Here is a 17,499-nt window from a genome sequence, read left to right on the forward strand (position 1 = left end):
ATCAAAACACTGTGGACGGCCTGAGAAGCCCAGGAGGAGCGACACAGCCCTTTGGGGTGACCACACCCGGGTCGCATTTGGGTCTCCCGTCCAGCTGCCTCTGCCTTCCAGGTGAAGCAGATCATGGAGGAGGCCGTCACACGGAAGTTTGTCCACGAGGACAGCAGCCACATCATCTCCTTCTGTGGTGAGTCCGTGGCCTGTGGCCTTGAAAGTGGCTTCTTTCTCTATGGGCTGACCTGGGGGAGTGGCATCTTTGTGCAAGCAAGGGTTCTTAACTGCTTTTTTGCTTTGTAACTCCAACGTTATTTTCAGATTTCCAAGGGGCCCCATTAGGGAATTTGGAAATACAACAATGTCTCCAGAAGACATTAAGAATGGCCCCCGTGCAACCTACGAAGGGTTAATCACTGTTGATGCCGGAGGGCCTGCTTTCCCCTCTCAGTTCACAGCCACCAACCCACACCCCTAGTGATGTGGGTCTCGCTTCTGAGGAATGGCTCCATCTGAGGAATGGCTCCGTGCCCCTTCCCCCGCCCTGCCTATGGCTGTTGCTAAATAATGGGAGGGGATGGATGGGCTTTAAAAATTCAGGGAGTGAGGAACCATCACACCGTCCTGAGGGATCATGTCCAGCTGGCTCAGCGCAGGAGGCAGGCCCAGGGCTCAGAGCATGACTCAGACGTCTCTCCTTGAATCAGCTTTGCTTGCAAGGCTCCAGAAATAACCATGCTGCCAGGTTGTTACTATACTTCCACCTCGGTTACAGGCTACAGACGCAGGTTTTGCGTGTCCCCGGAGTCAGGATTCTGTTTCTACGTATCAGTGTGTACGTATAAGTGGGGGAGTTTCTTTCTCCCTAAAAACCTTTATTATTTCATGACTGGCATGTGTTGGGGTGAAGGACGTGCTGTAATCCCCCTCTCGTGGCCTTGGTCTCATAGAGAGGCCCGAGCGAGGAGACCTGACTGGGCCCTCGGCTTCATCCAGATGGCTGGGCGTACCACCTGTGGGAACACACGTCATGACCTGGGAGCCTGCTGACGTCAGTTTGGGCCCTTTGCAGCCAGGCCGACCTGGGTTCACATCCCTTCTCTGCCACTTGTGTGTTGGGTGACCTTGGCAAAATTTTATGTTTTTTGAAGTGAGATCTGTTTAAGCTACATATATATGTATATTTATATACTTGCATATTTATGTATATATAGAGGAGTCTGTATGCACATAATTACATGAACGTGTATGTATATGAAAGGACACATACACACAAATGTAAATATGGGAATGTATTTACCTATATTTTTTTCTCCCGGACATCTTTATTTGCAAAGAAAATAATCGGCATGCCCATTTCAAAATGTGCTACGATACCTACCCATTAAAGACTTAGAGGAATAGAAAGTGATAAAAATCACAATAATCCTCTAACTCCAGCCACAGTTTGGGATGAGGGAAGAAATGTGATGGCACTGAGTAAGGCCTACAGGGTCTCCCTGAGGGGTCTCTGATCCACCGTTCCTTAGGATTCATTGTCAGAAAAAGTCAACCAAGCTGCCAATACCTGGATAGTTACTTAACTTCTTGAAGTATAAATGGATGAAAAGTGTTGTGTGTGTAAGCAAAAATGAAGGTGTTTAATAGATGCTTATCCAGACTATTTTAAGCCCATAAGCAAATTAGGCAATAAGTGGACATTCATTCAAAGCCAAGCAATTACTGGGGCACCTGGCTGGCACAGTTGGTAGAGCCCACAACTCTTGATCTCAGGGTTATGAGCTCAAGCTCCATGGTGGATGTGGAGCCTATTTTAAAAAATTAATTAAAAAAAATAAAAGCCAAGTAATTGCTAACAACAACAACAACAACCCAAGACAAGAAATTAAACCAGAACTTCTCAGTATTTGTCCTTGCACACAACATGACCTTGGCCGGGCTCTTAACCCTTGGACTGTTGGCGTTCTCCTTCTTTGGAGTGACGGCGACTAGCACACTCACTTCGTGGGCTTTTTCCACCAGGATTGAGTAAGCTAAAACTACACACTGGTCTCACTGTGTGAGATAGAAGGTAGGAAAACACTAATAGAGGCCTGCTGAAAGTACCAGAAATAAGATTGGGGTCATCAGAGTGGCCTCCACAGGGACTGTCTCCCAGCAGGGAACACTAAGTCCCAGAAATGGAAAGTGATTTGCTTGAGGTCACACAGCAAGTTAGAGGTAGAGCCCAGACTACCACCCAGGGCAGACATAGACACGGGAAATGATGAGTGAAGCCTCTCTTCAAATCCTTCATGGAGACACAGGTGTTGTGAGCACACCATGGGCTCAGGTCTGGTTTTTTTTTTTTTAAAGATTTATTTTTATTTGTTTATGATAGACATAGAGAGAGAGAGAGAGGCAGAGACACAGGCAGAGGGAGAAGCAGGCTCTATGCCGGGAGCCCGATGCGGGACTTGACCCCAGGACTCCAGGATCGTGCCCTGGGCCAAAGGCAGGCGCGAAACCACTGAGCCACCCAGGGATCCCCCTCAGGCCCAGTTTTGAATCCCAACTTGGTCACTTTTTTCCAGGTGGCCCTGGGCAATTCGGTTTGCTTCTTAGAGCCTCAGTTTTCACATCTGAAAAATGGGGATGGTTGTCCTTTCTTCCTTGGCTGTGGCAGAGGGAGAATGAGATCTGTAACGCTAGCTGTTACTAGAATCACAGTAGTGACGTTTATGTCACTTTTATCTTGAGCCCAGACAAAGCTCAACAGTCCTGTGGTCTGGTCCCTCCTCTCTCCCTGGCAGGAGCAATAGCTAATGTTCCTAAAGCACTTACTGTGTACTGGGCTCTGTGTGAAGTGCTTTCCATGCATTTTTTCCACCTCATTCTAACAGCAACCTTTTAAGATGCACATTCATGCTCTCCCCACTTCTCAGATGAAGAAACTGAGACACAAGGAGGGGAAGTAGTTGCTGGAGGTCACACGACTGCTTAGTGTCTGGGAAAGGATGTGGGCAGATAGTCTGACCTTGGGCAGCGAGCATAGGTTAACTCCTCAGCTGTCTTGCTCCCTTTCGAGGGAGTGGAAGGGAGAGAGGCATATGCGGTTTTCCCATGTGAGGCTCTCATGAATTCTGAGATGCTGGGCCCGCAGCTCTCCAAGGCGCCTCTGTGTGACTGAAGTCCTGGGCTGGGTGCGTGGGAGTGTGGGCAGGGCAGGGCCTACTGACTGTCATGTCCCTACAGCGGCTGTGGAGGCCTGCGTCCTGCATGGGCTGCGGCGGCGGGCGGCTGGCTTTCTGTGCTACAACGAGATTGCAGCTCTCTTCATGAAAGTGGGCAAGAACTTCCCGCCGGCCGAGGAGCTGAGCCACAAGGTGCAGGACCTGGAGCAGCTGATTGAGAGCACGTGAGTATGGAGCATGGGGTATGGGCAGGGCACGCCCTGCAGAGGACAGTCCCCCTGACTCCACGTTCCTCCCTGAGCTCTGCAAGAACCCATGCCTCCTGCCAGTTCCTCTCTCCGGTTTCCTTTCTGCTCCCCAAACCTGCCAGATTGTTTCCTACCCCAGGGCCTTTGCACATGTTCTACCCACCACCCGGTTCCCATACTTCATTTTCTGTGGCTAGTTTCTTGTCATCTCAGGCTTTGCCCCAGTTAAGGATAAATTCCAACCCTCACCCAATTTTTCTTTTAGATCACTTATTTACTTACTTCCCTGTGGTTATCACCACCTCTAATTACTCTTTCATTTGTTTCCTTGATTCTTGTCTATCTTCCCCGCTTAACTCTGAACTCCTGGGAACAGGCAACTAACATCTGTTACTCCCCATCCCAGTGCCTGGACAGTGCCTAGAAATGTTCAAGACACGATTGTTGAATGCATAAAGTGGCTTTTGGGAGCCAGACCCCATTCTGAATGCAGGAAGACCAAAGTTTAATCAAAGCAGTATGGTCTCTGTCTGCATGGACCAGGTGTCACATTGAGGCCACCATTGAAGGGGAGCCTTGACTTCACTCACATGTCTTAAGAGCTGATTATGTTTGCTGGGGGAGGCTCATGGCCTGAGTATGTGTACCTGAGCACCTTCCACCAGAGCCTCGCCAGAGTCCTAATTGTTCAGCCAAAGCCTTGATCTGGAGCCTGGTCAGGGATGCCAAATAGGTTTCAGCTCCAGTTGTTGCTAGAGGCTGCCCAAAGGACCTTGTTGTGAAAGATTCTAGAGCTACTCTTGGGTTTCACAGGAAAGAATGCTCAGATTGATTAGATGGCACGAGACAGGAGAAAGAAGCACGCATGCCATGTTTGCCTTCTCTGCCATGGGTGTTCCTTCCACTTCACTGGATGGGCAATGGCCCTTGCCTTGCCTTTCAGGCCATACCAGCCCAGAGCTGCTGGCCAGAACTGTGTGATGGGCAGGGCTGTGGATTTTACATTGCCAACTCCCATTAGGAATCCCAAGTGACTCCTCAGCCACTTGGTTTTCAGGTGTCTTCCAGTCCATCTGCTAAATTTCCAGGTGTTTGCTGAGAACTTCTTAAAGGGGTGGATGTCCATCGGCCTTCCATGATATTGGGAGTGACTTTCTAATGGAGGAATTAGAGATACCCATGCCAGTTGGTAAGGGAGAGCCATTCCTTCATTCATGCAACCACTTATCCATGACAGGGAGAGGGGAGAGAGGGGGAGGGAAGAGAGAGAGAGAGAGAGAGAGAGAGAAGAGAAGAGAAGAGAAGAGAAGAGAAGAGAAGAGAAGAGAAGAGAAGAGAAGAGAAGAGAGAGAGAAGGGAAGGGAAGGGAGGGGGAGGGGAAGGGAAGGGAGGGGGAAGGGAAGGGAAGGGAGGGGGAGGGAAGGATAGGGTAGGGTAGGGTAGGGTAGGGAAGGGTTTTCCCATGTGAGGCTCTCATGAATTTTGAGATGCTGGGCCCACAGCTCTCCAAGGTGCCTCTGTGTGACTGAAGTCCTGGGCTGGGAAGGGAAGGGAAGGGAAAGGGAAAGGAAGGGAAGGGAAGGGAATCACTATGAGAATCCGGCTTACCCATCAACAGTGTATGAAAGTGTATTTCCCTGCATCTTCATGCTTGTTGGGTATTATGATTCCTCCAACTCTTTGCCCACTTGCCAGGAGCAATAAGGGCTCTTTTGTTGTTTTGGTTGCCATTCCCTTCATTTCCTTGAGAGGTTGCTGTTTGCATATTGGTCCTGTTGGATTTCCTCTTTTGTGAATATTCATCCTTCTTCTTTACTGGTCTTGAAGGTGAAATCAGATCCAGGGCCTCCAGGAGAATGTGCGGAAGCTGCCGAAGCTGCCCAACCTGTCCCCACTAGCCATCAAGCACCTGTGGATCCGCACTGCCTTGTTTGAGAAGGTGCTGGACAAAATTGTGCATTACCTGGTGGAAAACAGCAGGTGAGCCAGAAAGACCAGACGCCTGGGTGTGCTCTGCCGCCACCTGCTGGCCTTCTTGGAAATTGCGCCCTGTTGCACAAAGCACCTTTCGTTTCTCCCCCTTGATATGCACTTGACTTGGAAGAAATTACATGAAGGCCATCTGGATGTTCGTCTCCGAATTAGCCTAGTTTAGGACCTTGGGACAATTCAGGTGCTTACTGGCAACGCCGGATCTCCAGATTAGGAGTGGGGTGTAGGATCCTGCAATCTTAGGCATCTTTCTTCTCCCATGAATTAAGCCTACTGTCTTCTTACTAACCATGGCCCTAGAGGAGTCATTTAGCTTCTCTGTGTCTCTCCTCTCATTTGGTAAGTGGGACAGAGATCGCTGCCATTCTGGAGAAGAGGTGAGAAGGGAAGATAGTGAGTCCACAGCATTTTGGAAATTTATAATGATACTTTCTTACATTTTTTTTTTCTAGCTCAGATCAACTTGGTGTAAATGTTTTGTAGTATGAGCCCTCTTGGCAAGCATTTATCCATCCATTGATTCTTCCAACAAATATTTAATGAGCACCTAGCAAGTGCCAGGCACTAACCTTAGATGTTGGGGATACATTGGTCTTTTTTTTTTTTTTTAATTTTTATTTATTTATGATAGTCACACACAGAGAGAGAGAGAGAGAGAGAGAGAGAGAGAGGCAGAGACAGAGGCAGAGGGAGAAGCAGGCTCCATGCACCGGGAGCCCGACGTGGGATTCGATCCCGGGTCTCCAGGATCGCGCCCTGGGCTAAAGGCAGGCGCCAAACTGCTGTGCCACCCAGGGATCCCGATACATTGGTCTTAACTGTCATGTTCAAAGCTTGGATGTTATGCTAAGGGATAGGGAAGCTGGGGAAGAATGTAAAATCTGAGACTCTTCACGACCAGTACTCCTTTCCAGCCAGAAGGAGAGGGAGAGAGAGAATATCAAGGAAATACATGAGAATCTCCTCATCTCTTGGTATATGAAAGTGCCTATTTAACCACATCCTCACATAAAATGGGTATTATGATTATCTTTCATTCTTTGCCTGTTTGCCTGGAAAACATATCTGAAAGTATAGAACAAATCCTTCTCTTCATGAACCTCACATCGTAGCAGGGAAAACAGGTAACTAGTAATTGGGATAATATATGATGAATATTCCAAACTAGGTGGGTGGTGTTTAATTTACTCTGGGTGGTCAGAGAAAGTGTCCTGGAATACATGGCAGTTAAGCTTCCATTTGAAGTGCCTGTAGGCATTAACTGGGTAAAGATGTAGGGGAAAGAGTGTTTCTAGCAGAGGGAAGCAGGTGCAAAGGCCAGGAGACAGGAGAGGAACTGGAAGAAATCCAGGCTCTGGAGTCCAATTACACCTTCTCGTGAATTATGACAAGTCTCTGCTCTGTGCCCTAACGTGGGTTCAGGGCCTCTGTAGTTACTGCCTTTGGTCTATGACCTTGTGTTTTCCGCTGAATAAATCAGTCAAAAGGAATTAGTGATTTATTTCAGCAATAACGCCAACCTCTTTATTTATTAAACTTCTTATTTTTTTTTTTTACATTCACACAGAAGTTGTAACATTAGTACAGAGTCTCCCCTACCCTTAGTGATAACATCCTCCATAACCTGCACTGTACCTTCATAACCTATGAAGGTATGTTCTGTGTTATATGGAAGAGGTTTTGGTTCAAGAAAAATTCAGGTCTCCCCACTGGCTGTGGGGTAGGGACACTAGAAACAACACAAGTGTTTCTTTTTCAATTTAAACGTTTTTATTCCAGAGCAGAGGTTGATAAACTATAGCTCGTAGACCTAATCTAGCTTTCTTCACGTTTGGCAAACAAAATCCTATTGGACCCTAGCCTTACTGATTCATTTGCCAGTCATTTATGGCTGCTTTTGTGCTACAGTGACAAACTGAGTACTTGTGACAAAATCTTACGCTCTTCAAAACTGAAAATATTGTCTAGCCCTTTACAGAAAAAGGTTCTTGACCCTTGCTTTAGAGAAAAATCTCTTCATCACTGTCCATCACAGTCCTGGCTCTCTAATCAAGCCAGCAACATGATATACTTGACTCTGTTCTAACTACAATTAACTGTTCTTTGCTCTGATCTTTCTTCAGATAGAACCTATCCTGCCATTGCCTTTGAAGAAACTTCCCCAGATGGCCTTGTGAGTTCTTTGCCTCTCTTAGTTATTGTGGCCCATGCCAGGCATACAAAACTAAGACATTTCTTGTGGTCATGTGGAATGGTGACTACCTCAGACTTTGAACTCTAACCAGTTTAACATTTCTCTTGATTTGAAAACAGGTTTTCTTTTAAAAGAGTATTTGGTCAGAAAATCTCTCTACTAACTCAGAGATTAATATTGTAATGGAGACTAACCAGGGAGCCAGAGCTGCTAAGGTAAAAAAATTGGCTGAAGGTCTGACAGCCATTCCTGCTGCAGTGCCACCGCCTACTTCTGGCCAGTCTGACAGGCTCCTTCAGGCTTCAGAGAATCCTGTGCGTTCACATTTCAGCAGAACCTGGACACTGGCCAGCCGGTGCCACTTGTTCTTGTTCTGCCTGAGATCTATTAACTACAGCATGTGCTCCTTCTTCCCTGTCCACTTCCATATTCTTGGCAATTACCCCCGTCCTGTTTATAAACCACTGTAATTCATCTACAAGCTTAGGAAATGTTTGAGAGTGGAAAGTATACTGACGAGAATTGAGTAAATGCAAGTCAAGACACACTGCACTCTATTAGCTGGGTGACTTCAAATAATTTGATTTACTTTTCTAGGCCTAAACATCACCACCCTGCATTTAATAGTCATTTAACAATAACGCTTATATCTTGGCTCCATTAATCAGCAGGAAATAGGCAAGTGTTTATTTTTCTTCCTTGCAATGATTCTTTAATACTGCATGACTAAATTTTAGAGAAAAGCAAAGAATAAGTAAATAAGGCCACTCTGCTAATTACCAACAGAGCTGGGATAAATATCCACTCCTCCCAGCTTTAAAATCCCTACTCCACCACCACCACCCCGATCCATCCAGTTTATCTGTAGCAACTGACCCTAAAACAACATGATCAGAGTTCTGATATCTGAGACTGCAGGAAGGCCCCAAGTGTAGCCCTGACTCAGTCTCACTGAGACAGCAGGGAGAGAGCAAGCAAACTGGGCTCTTTACCTCTGGATTAGGTCTTTGTAAACTGAACTCTGTGTCACAAAACAGTTATAATAATTAAACGAGTTGCAAGAATATCAAGTAATAGAAATGGGAAAGGAAAATAATACATCATTTTTAAGCATGAATGTAAGTAAGCCAGTGGCAGTCTATAATTTAATTGACTGGGACTTGGTTTTTCCACTACTGGGAATACATATTTTCATATTCTACATAACCATGGCTAAATGAGGACAAAAATTGTTCCTTGATTTATGACTCCAGGTCATTTGTAGATTCCTGTCTGATTTTCTCTAATGATTAATGCTTTTCACAAGGATGGGTTCCCAGAAAGACTGTTTTTTTATGAAGTCCTAGACCCAAAAAACTAGTTCACCATTTACCTTGGTTTAGAATTTTCATTTACATGTTGTTCTTAGTTTTCCATTTGTCCTGAATTTTAGTCTTACCCAATCTATAACTAAGAGAAATTGCATAGAGAAAATACTATAGAAAGATTAAAAGAAAGGATGTTTTTTTAATATGATTTTTTTAAAAATCCATCGACCTGTTTTTGCAAGATTGTCAACTTATTGTGCAATGCTTTTCTGACTTCAGTATCCATGAGATTCTAATTCAGTAAGTCTGGGATTGGGCCCAGGAATTTGAGTTTTTAACAAGCATCCAGATGGCAGCAGGCAGATCATTGGACCACACTGTGGAATAACCTTTAATTGATTACTGTATCGTTAATATCCTACAGGGTGGCACGGTGCTAGGTACTTAGTAATAAATTAATTGAATGGATAATCAAAAGGGCTAAGGAGAAATGAAACAATGTGAGGTGTTCCTTTATTCACTCAGTGATTCATTTTTCAGCCCTCAATGAGTGGCTATCATGTACTGAACTTTATAGTATTGTTTGTGTGTGTGCATAGATACAATACATGTATGGACACTATAACTAGAAAAGGCACTTTATGCATACTCTATGCTTCCAAAGAGCATGAGATCTAGTGAAGGTTTTGAGAAACAAAAAATGTCATCTCAAGGTAATATTTAGGTGTTATTAAGGTGATGAGTGTGCAGAGAAGTTACAACAATAAAAATAGAAAAAAATAATGTCTTACCTTTTATATAACTGTTATATTAAATGAGCTATGTGAAAATAAGCTGGTAAGTTGTGAAAGGCCATATATATGGAAATAATAAGATTTATAAATCTCTACCCCCTTTATAGAGATGGCAAGGTCTCCCCATCCCCATTGAGTGTGTTGACCAGATGCCTCAGCTTATCTTCCTTACTCCGCAGGGTAGCGAATTAGATATCTCTGTCTGAATTTCCATCAAACGAAGTATATGTTGCCTGTTTCTGAGGCTTGAAATCTGCAGGACTGAGGCTCTGTGCTAATGATGTGCAACCTGAACTTTAAAATGTTTTACAAACTATAGTAGCTATTAAATAATTACTTGAACTTCTGGAAGTAATAAAAACCCCTGTCTTGAGATTCCTGAACAGAGTTTATCTCTTTACTAAGTATGTAAAATAATACTGTGGTAGGATAATCCTTAAAAATTGCTTCACTGTATCCTTGTTATTTGAGCACTATACATATATTTTTACCAATATTCAGAAAAGAGTGTATGAACTTTTTTCCTAGATTCCTGCAAGATCCAAACTTTACATGACAGTGGACTTCAATAATATTCATGAACTTGCATGAGGTTCATGGAAAGCAGCACATTGAAAATTCTGTGATGAATTACTAGGAGTTTTGGTTGACAAATACTTTCGTACATTTTTCCCTTTGAGATGTAGTATTATTTGGTTTGTGCGATATGTGATTCAAAATAATGAGAAGTGAAAGAAAAAAGGTGAATCCTCTATGTATTAATCAAGGGGTCATCTAGACTATATATCCAACATGACGTTTCCCACACAGTGTGTCTAGTTCTTCAATTGCTACTTGATTTCTTGGTGAGTGTGTCTTCATGTGAGAAAATACAAAAAGCAGAAAAAAAAACTATTTATCTTGGCAGCAAGTACCGTGAACTATGAATTCAGTGAGTCCTAAATATATAGAATCAGAATTGAATACAGCCAACCTAATGGTCTGTTTTGAGAAACATCAGTCCTTTTGTCCCTTATCCTATACGTAAGGCACACTAAATTATTCGGTGTCTCCAAATACTTTCCATGTAGAGTCTGTATTTTGAGACACTTGATGGCTAGGAGATTTTAGGAGCCTTTAACAGGAATATGATGTAAAAATAAAACAAATTCAAGTTAGGAAAATGTTGGGAGTCTGCTCAGAACACCATCAGCATCGCATCCTGTCCTGGCAGTCCGCGTGGAGCTGCAGCTGAGTCCACTGCATGGAAAAGCTCCTCAGTCCAGGCATGCTCCACTTCCAACTTAAACTAAATGTATTAGAACAATATAATGCCTCTAAAAGCAGATTGCACCTTACAGTCTTCGTTCTCAAGGAGTTTAAACATGTCTTAAGAAAGGGTGATGCCTCTTTGGGATTTATGATTATTACTCGTGGGCTTTATTGCTCATTCTGGTTTCCCACTGAACACCCGCATCACATCCACCGCTGAGCATCCAGAGGCAGGCTCGTCGCTTCAAGTTGCTTTGACAATCATTAATCCTAGAGTCTGACTCCATTGTTCTGCATGTATTACATAGAACTTCTATGGAACATCAAACATATTTATTGATAGGAGAAAATTGTGTCTTTATGAGCGTTTCTGTAATGAAACAGGATGAGGGATGTGGAAAGTCACTGGCAGTTTCAGTCCAAGAGGCTCTCTTCAGGAAGAGAAAAATGGAAATGTTTTTATGAACGTGAAATAAAACTCTAAAAATGATGAGATGCTCTTCTAATACCCACTATTCAATAATAGATAGTCATAGTGTCCTTTGTGAATGAAGAGGGCACTGCAGATTCTTTCCGGTTGCCGCAAGTGTTAAGTGTTCACAGTTAGAAGCAATGAACATTACACACCTCTCCCCGTGTTTCCTCACAGCCTGGACAGTGACTACTCTCACAGATGTTAAGACCCTTTCTGTGGTTGTTAGAAGGATACTGATTACTGATTTAGGGAGAAGTTCTTAATCTCTTCCTGCATCCCGGTCCCTTCCCTTGACAGACATCAGTGCAAGTGAAACAGGGTCTTAAGTTTAATACCATTGACAAGATAACCCTCCCTCTCTGGAGCAGTGGCTCACCATAAGGCTATTACCTTGTTGGCCATGTACCATATCTCTTTGCTGCCTGCTAATGCTTTGCTCCTTTCTTTTCTTTTCTCTTTTAATTTGCATTTAGAAGAGCTAGCAACCTCACTTGGCAAAGCTAACTGCTGATGTAGCTAACGATAAAGCACTATGGCATCACTTGAATGTCAAAAATTAGAAGAAAATAAAGAGCTAACATGTATTACCGTATTACTTATTTTTCCAAAAGCCAGAGCCTACTTTAATTTTGCCAAAATTGTGTTGGAGAGTTACTTCAGTGTGGGCTAGGTCCTAGCATTTGAATTATATGGAAAGGTCAAATTAGAAAACTACAGGGGGTCCGAAGGAGTTGATTGAGAATAAAGACTGTCAATGCGAAATATAGGGACACTTGGAATACACCACAGCAAGAGAGGGCTTAATATTTTACTTTGCTTAGTTTAAAATCGGAAGAAATCAGTTTAGATAGACACAGCTTTTCTATAAAGGATGTTACGGAAGCCAAACCTCCCAATATACTAGGTAAGGATGAGTATGGTTATGTAAGTATCCTAATTATGTACCTGCCCAAAGTGAAAGATTAGGTTAGTTAATGGACAACAGAGTGATTTCACATAGTTCTTCCCTTTAAGGGACTTATAGTCTACTTCAATCCTTTTGTGTTCTGAAATATGTACATCCTTCTTTCTCTGCAGTAGGCCTTGCTAGTCTAAACATGTCTATGAATTCAGCAGCTTCTTCTCCCTAGAGGACTGGAGAATATGACACAGAGTAGGAATCTGAAATTCCAAAGATGACTTTATAGCTCCCAGACAAATGGAGCTTTCTACTAGAACTTTAAAATTAAGGAAAACCGGGATCCCTGGGTGGTGCAGCGGTTTGGTGCCTGCCTTTGGCCCAGGGCGCGATCCTGGAGACCCGGGATCGAGTCCCACGTTGGGCTCCCGGTGCATGGAGCCTGCTTCTCCCTCTGCCTGTGTCTCTGCCTCTCTCTCTCTGACTATCATAAATAAATAAATAAATAAAATTTTAAAAAAATAAAATAAAATAAAATTAAGGAAAACCATGCAAGGCTGATGATGCTAACTCTATTTGTTGAAAACAAGCTATCTCTTCTCCTCCCCATCCCCCCTTTCTCTATGTGTATGATTCAGGTAAGATTAGTGTCAAAATCAGTGAATGTCAAAGTTGATGTAAAAATCTTTAAAACTAAGAATTATTTTAATTCACCCACCTTATATGCTCTCTATACTTCCTGCCTCCTTGAGGATTTTATCATTCATTTCCCTTCTATATCTTAAACATTAAGTTCTCAGAATGTTGCAACTTCAACATTTTCAAGTCTCTCTCATCTTATGGGAAATAACCCAAAATACCACCTTGGCCCTACATATCTTCACAGAAGTCCTCTTCTTTCCATTGTCAAGTATCTTAAAGAGTTGTTTTACTCAAAGTTTATACTTCTTTACCTTTTGTGCATTCATCTCAGTATAATATGGAATTTAGGCCCACCAATTTCACTCTTCCAACCATTGACCTCTATGTTGCTAAAGCCAAAACACACATTTTTCATCGTCCTTCTTGTTTTCTTTGTGATGTTTCGTTTCTGAAAATCTCTTAGCTTCCAGTACACTATACTTTCTTGCTTTTCTTCTACTGTTTCTTTTCCTCTGTTCTTTATTTTTTTCTCTGTTTCAGTGGATACTTTTATTGATTTAATAGATCACCAACTTTGTCTCCCTACCTGCCTACAATTGGAATTTCATCTTATTTCCATGCTGAGTAGTGAAACAATGACACAGCTGTAATCAGAATAAGCTACTTCAAAAAGAGAAGCCAACACAGCTCATTTTCTTCTAGCAAGCAAAATATAAATATATGCACTCTAGAATGCACAATGGTTTAGTCACTAAGAAATTCAAATGGGATCCTGAAGAATGTAGGCAAATCCAGGGTGCAGTAAAGAGGAGCTGAGATGCTGTGCGCCTCTTTAAGGGTTCCTGGTACTGCATCTCTTGGCCACTAGCTGAATTTTGACATGAGGGAAGATTTTAGCTAATGCCAAGGAGAGATGCAGCAAGTGCTAGGTTGACTTAGGGGCTGTGCACAGGAACCAAAAGGCAGGAAAGTACTAAACACTGCTAAGAGCATCCACCCCAGGAAGGACTGGACCTTCCAAAAGCTCTAAACTCGCACCACCCCCAGTGCTCACATGGCTGACTTTATCCTCTGTGTTCCATTTGGCACAGCAAGTGGCAGTGTCTCCACCACCTATGATGGTGATGCAGCCCCTGGCGGTGGCTTTCACCACCTCATCCATGAGGGCTTTGGTTCCTCGGGCAAAAGCTTCCCATTCAAATATGCCCACAGGTCCATTCCCCATGGTCTGCTTAGCCTGAGCAACTGCCTCAGCATATTTCTTGCTGCTCTCAGGACCATGGTCCAAGCCCATCCAGCCAGCAGGTATGCCAGAGGCCACAGTGGCTTGGCCAGTGTTGGCATGCTCATCAAACTTTTCAGCAGTGACGAAGTCAACTGGCAAGGTAATTTTCACACCATTCTTCTCAGCTTTGGACATCAGGTCTTTGACGATCTTGGCTCCCTCTTCATCAAACAGAGGAGTCCCAATCTCCATGTTGTTGAGCACCTTCAGGAAGGTAAAAGCCATTCCACCACCAATAATCATCTCATTGACTTTGTCCAGCATATTACTGATCAGCTGGATCTTGTCTGCAACTTTAGCTCCACCCAGGATGGCCAGGATGGGTCGCTCTGGGCATTCCAAGGCCTATTTCAGCTCCTTCTTCATCAAGAAACCTCCGGCCTTCTGTGGCAGACTGACTCCCACCATGGAGCTGGGGGCTCAGTGAGCAGTGCCAAAAGCATCATTGACATAGACATCTCCTAGCTTGGAAAGTGAAGCTTGGAAGGCTTCTATTTTGACTGACTCAGCTTTAATCTTATTCCCAGAAGCATCTTTTCCCTTCCCTTCTTCCTCCACATGAAAGCAAAGGTTCTCCAGCAGGATGACAGACCCAGCAGCTGGGTCAGCACAAGCTTTCTCCACTTCTTGGCCCACACAGTCCTTTAAGAATAAAACATCCTTGCCCAGCACAGACTTAAGTTCTATAGCAGCTGGCCCCAAAGAATACTTGTCTGGCATGGGGACACCATCAGGCCGGCCCAGATGGCTCATAAGAACTGACTTGGCTCCATTGTCCAAGCAGAATTTGATACTTGGGATGGCAGCCTTGATTCTCTGGTTGGTTGTTATCTGGTTGTTCTTCATAGGAACATAGGCTCTTCATAGGTTGAAGTCCACTCTCATGACGACCCACTTGCCCTTCAGGTCGAGCTTGTTCAGAGTCAGCCTGTTAGAAAGTGACATCCTGGCAATAGAAGGGCTGCGAGGCTGAGAGCTTAAACAGCGGAGAAGAAAGCAGCCTGCGTGTGCTCCAACCTCGTGCGGAATGCCGAGAGCTCCTCTGTTCTTTATTTTTTTTTTTTAAACATTTTATTTTTTTATTTTTATTTTTTAATTTTTATTTATTTATGATAGTCACAGAGAGAGAGAGAGAGGCAGAGACACAGGCAGAGAGAGAAGCAGGCTCCATGCACCGGGAGCCCGACGTGGGACTCGATCCCGCGTCTCCAGGATCGCGCCCTGGGCCAAAGGCAAGCGCCAAACCACTGCGCCACCCAGGGATCCCTCCTCTGTTCTTTAAATGTCAGTGTTTTCCCAGGTCTTCTCCAAGCCTGTTAACTTTTTTTTTCTTTTTTTTTTTCTCCATTCTCCTTGGGTGATTCTATTTATATTCATGGCTTCAAGCATAACCTGGAAAGCTATGATATCCAAATATGTATTTTACGTTCTATCTGGATAATAAACCCATAAGATCCTATGTTATCAATCATTCAGAAAAAAATAAGATATTCGTGGACATTTTAGTTGACTTTTATGGTGTTTAGGAGTTAAGATAGTAATGATAAGCACAATGATAGTATTGAGAGAGGACTCGTTTTAAGTCTTGAGTCAGTCATGACCTTGAGTAAATTGCTTTAATTATAAGCCTTGTATATACTTCATTTGTTTGTTTTTTTAATTTTTATTTATTTATGATAGTCACAGAGAGAGAGAGAGAGGCAGAGACATAGGCAGAGGGAGAAGCAGGCTCCATGCACTGGGAGCCTGATGTGGGATTCGATCCCGGGTCTCCAGGATCGTGCCCTGGGCCAAATGCAGGCACCAAACCACTGTGCCACCCAGGGATCCCTATATACTTCATTTGTAGAATGAAGTACGCACTTCATAAGATTTCCATGAGGATGAAGTGAGATCGTAATTGTGAAGAGCCTGGCACATAGATAGTTCACAGTAAGTAGTAGCCCTTATTGTAATAAAATGATCTCTTGAACAAGTTTCACTTCTAATTGTAGAAAGCCAAAGTAGCACTCTGAGCCCAATCAGGAGACAAAAACAAAACAAAACAAAACAAACAAAAAAAAAAAAAACATGTAGTAGGTTAAAGCAGAACAGTTTAATACAAAGAATTACTGACTCTGACAAACATAACTATAAGATATAAAGAAATTCTGTGTGGTAAAGCAGAGAAAGAGTACCTAAGAAAGGGTAAACTTGAAAAGGGTATTAACAGATACAGAGATAATCCATAAATCACAACACTGTAAAAATGTGTTCAAATACTGGAGAAAATGTAGTTTGGCTCCTAGAGAGCAGAGCTGACCACTGGAATGGCCAGGCCAGAACTGCTGTGCAAACAACAGCCACCTCCGGAGGTATAGACAAAGATAAGAAAATGACATGTGACAAGAAAATGGTTGCTGGATCTGCAGTGGGAATCCAGGTGCCAGTAGGGGTGAAAGGTTGTTAGAACTTACTCTTTGAAGGACTGACTTGGTGTGTGACCTTCTGGACACAAGTAGCTTTATGCAGGCTGTACTAGGCTTGTCAGAGGAGTCCAGGCTGTCTGTAGAAATATCATTGCCAGGATGAGGCTGAAAGGTCAAAGGACCTTCATCCTAGGCTTGTGACTGCTAAGTAGTAGTTCCTTACCAGATGTCCTTATACCCACACTGCCTATCCTCCTGGATAGTGCTGTGAATTGGAGGAAGTCTCTACCTCCTGCAAAATCTCCCCTGCTGCCCTCTACTGAGAAACTTAACAGTGTGCATTTAAAAAGAGAAATGCTTAAGCCAATTCTGTTGTTTACCATATTGGAGGTACATTTGGAAATGAAAGGCAATGAATTGATAACTGACACAACAGATAGGCTTAACAAATACAGAGATAATCTAGAAATCACAACACCATAAAAATGTGTTCAAATACTGTGTTTTGCTCTATAGTTCTTTCAGTTCCAAGCTTTTTGATATGAAAAATTGGTGTATATATGTATAACTTTCGTTCATGATTTAAATATGAATACCCATTAGCATCATGATAGCTATGCATGTGCTAGAAGATAATTTAATGAATTACAATATAGCACATCGAAGAGTTGCTATGGTCTATTGAATCAAAAATCCAGTTCTTGAAAACTGCCTAAACATAATTTACCTATCCAATGTCAGTTTAAAATTTGCATAATAAGCCACAGTGAGTTTTAAAAATCTCATACAAATAGTGATCCATTTAATATGTTCCACAAAGAAATATATTTTAAACATC

The 17,499-nt window shown here is 43.1% G+C and overlaps 1 protein-coding gene and 1 pseudogene across 4 annotated transcripts in view; one reads left to right on the forward strand and one right to left on the reverse strand.

Moving 5' to 3' along the window:
- Positions 1-17,499, forward strand: part of LOC140594296 (small G protein signaling modulator 1-like) — an 82,023-nt gene that overhangs the window by 21,618 nt on the left and 42,906 nt on the right. For 3 of the 4 annotated variants that reach the window (XM_072725229.1, XM_072725227.1, XM_072725230.1), the window contains exons 3-6: positions 112-187; positions 770-829; positions 3,229-3,391; positions 5,243-5,395. In XM_072725229.1, the coding sequence (XP_072581330.1) occupies positions 112-187; positions 770-829; positions 3,229-3,391; positions 5,243-5,246 (303 nt within the window). In that variant the 3' untranslated portion in view covers positions 5,247-5,395. Of the gene's footprint in view, positions 1-111; positions 188-769; positions 830-3,228; positions 3,392-5,242; positions 5,747-17,499 lie in introns of all 4 variants that reach the window. The other variant, XM_072725228.1, reaches the window with a different exon arrangement.
- On the reverse strand, positions 13,513-15,198 carry LOC140594290 (phosphoglycerate kinase 1-like; annotated as a pseudogene).

Source organism: Vulpes vulpes, chromosome 10 (assembly GCF_048418805.1).
Source record: "Vulpes vulpes isolate BD-2025 chromosome 10, VulVul3, whole genome shotgun sequence".
NCBI lineage: Eukaryota > Metazoa > Chordata > Mammalia > Carnivora > Canidae > Vulpes > Vulpes vulpes.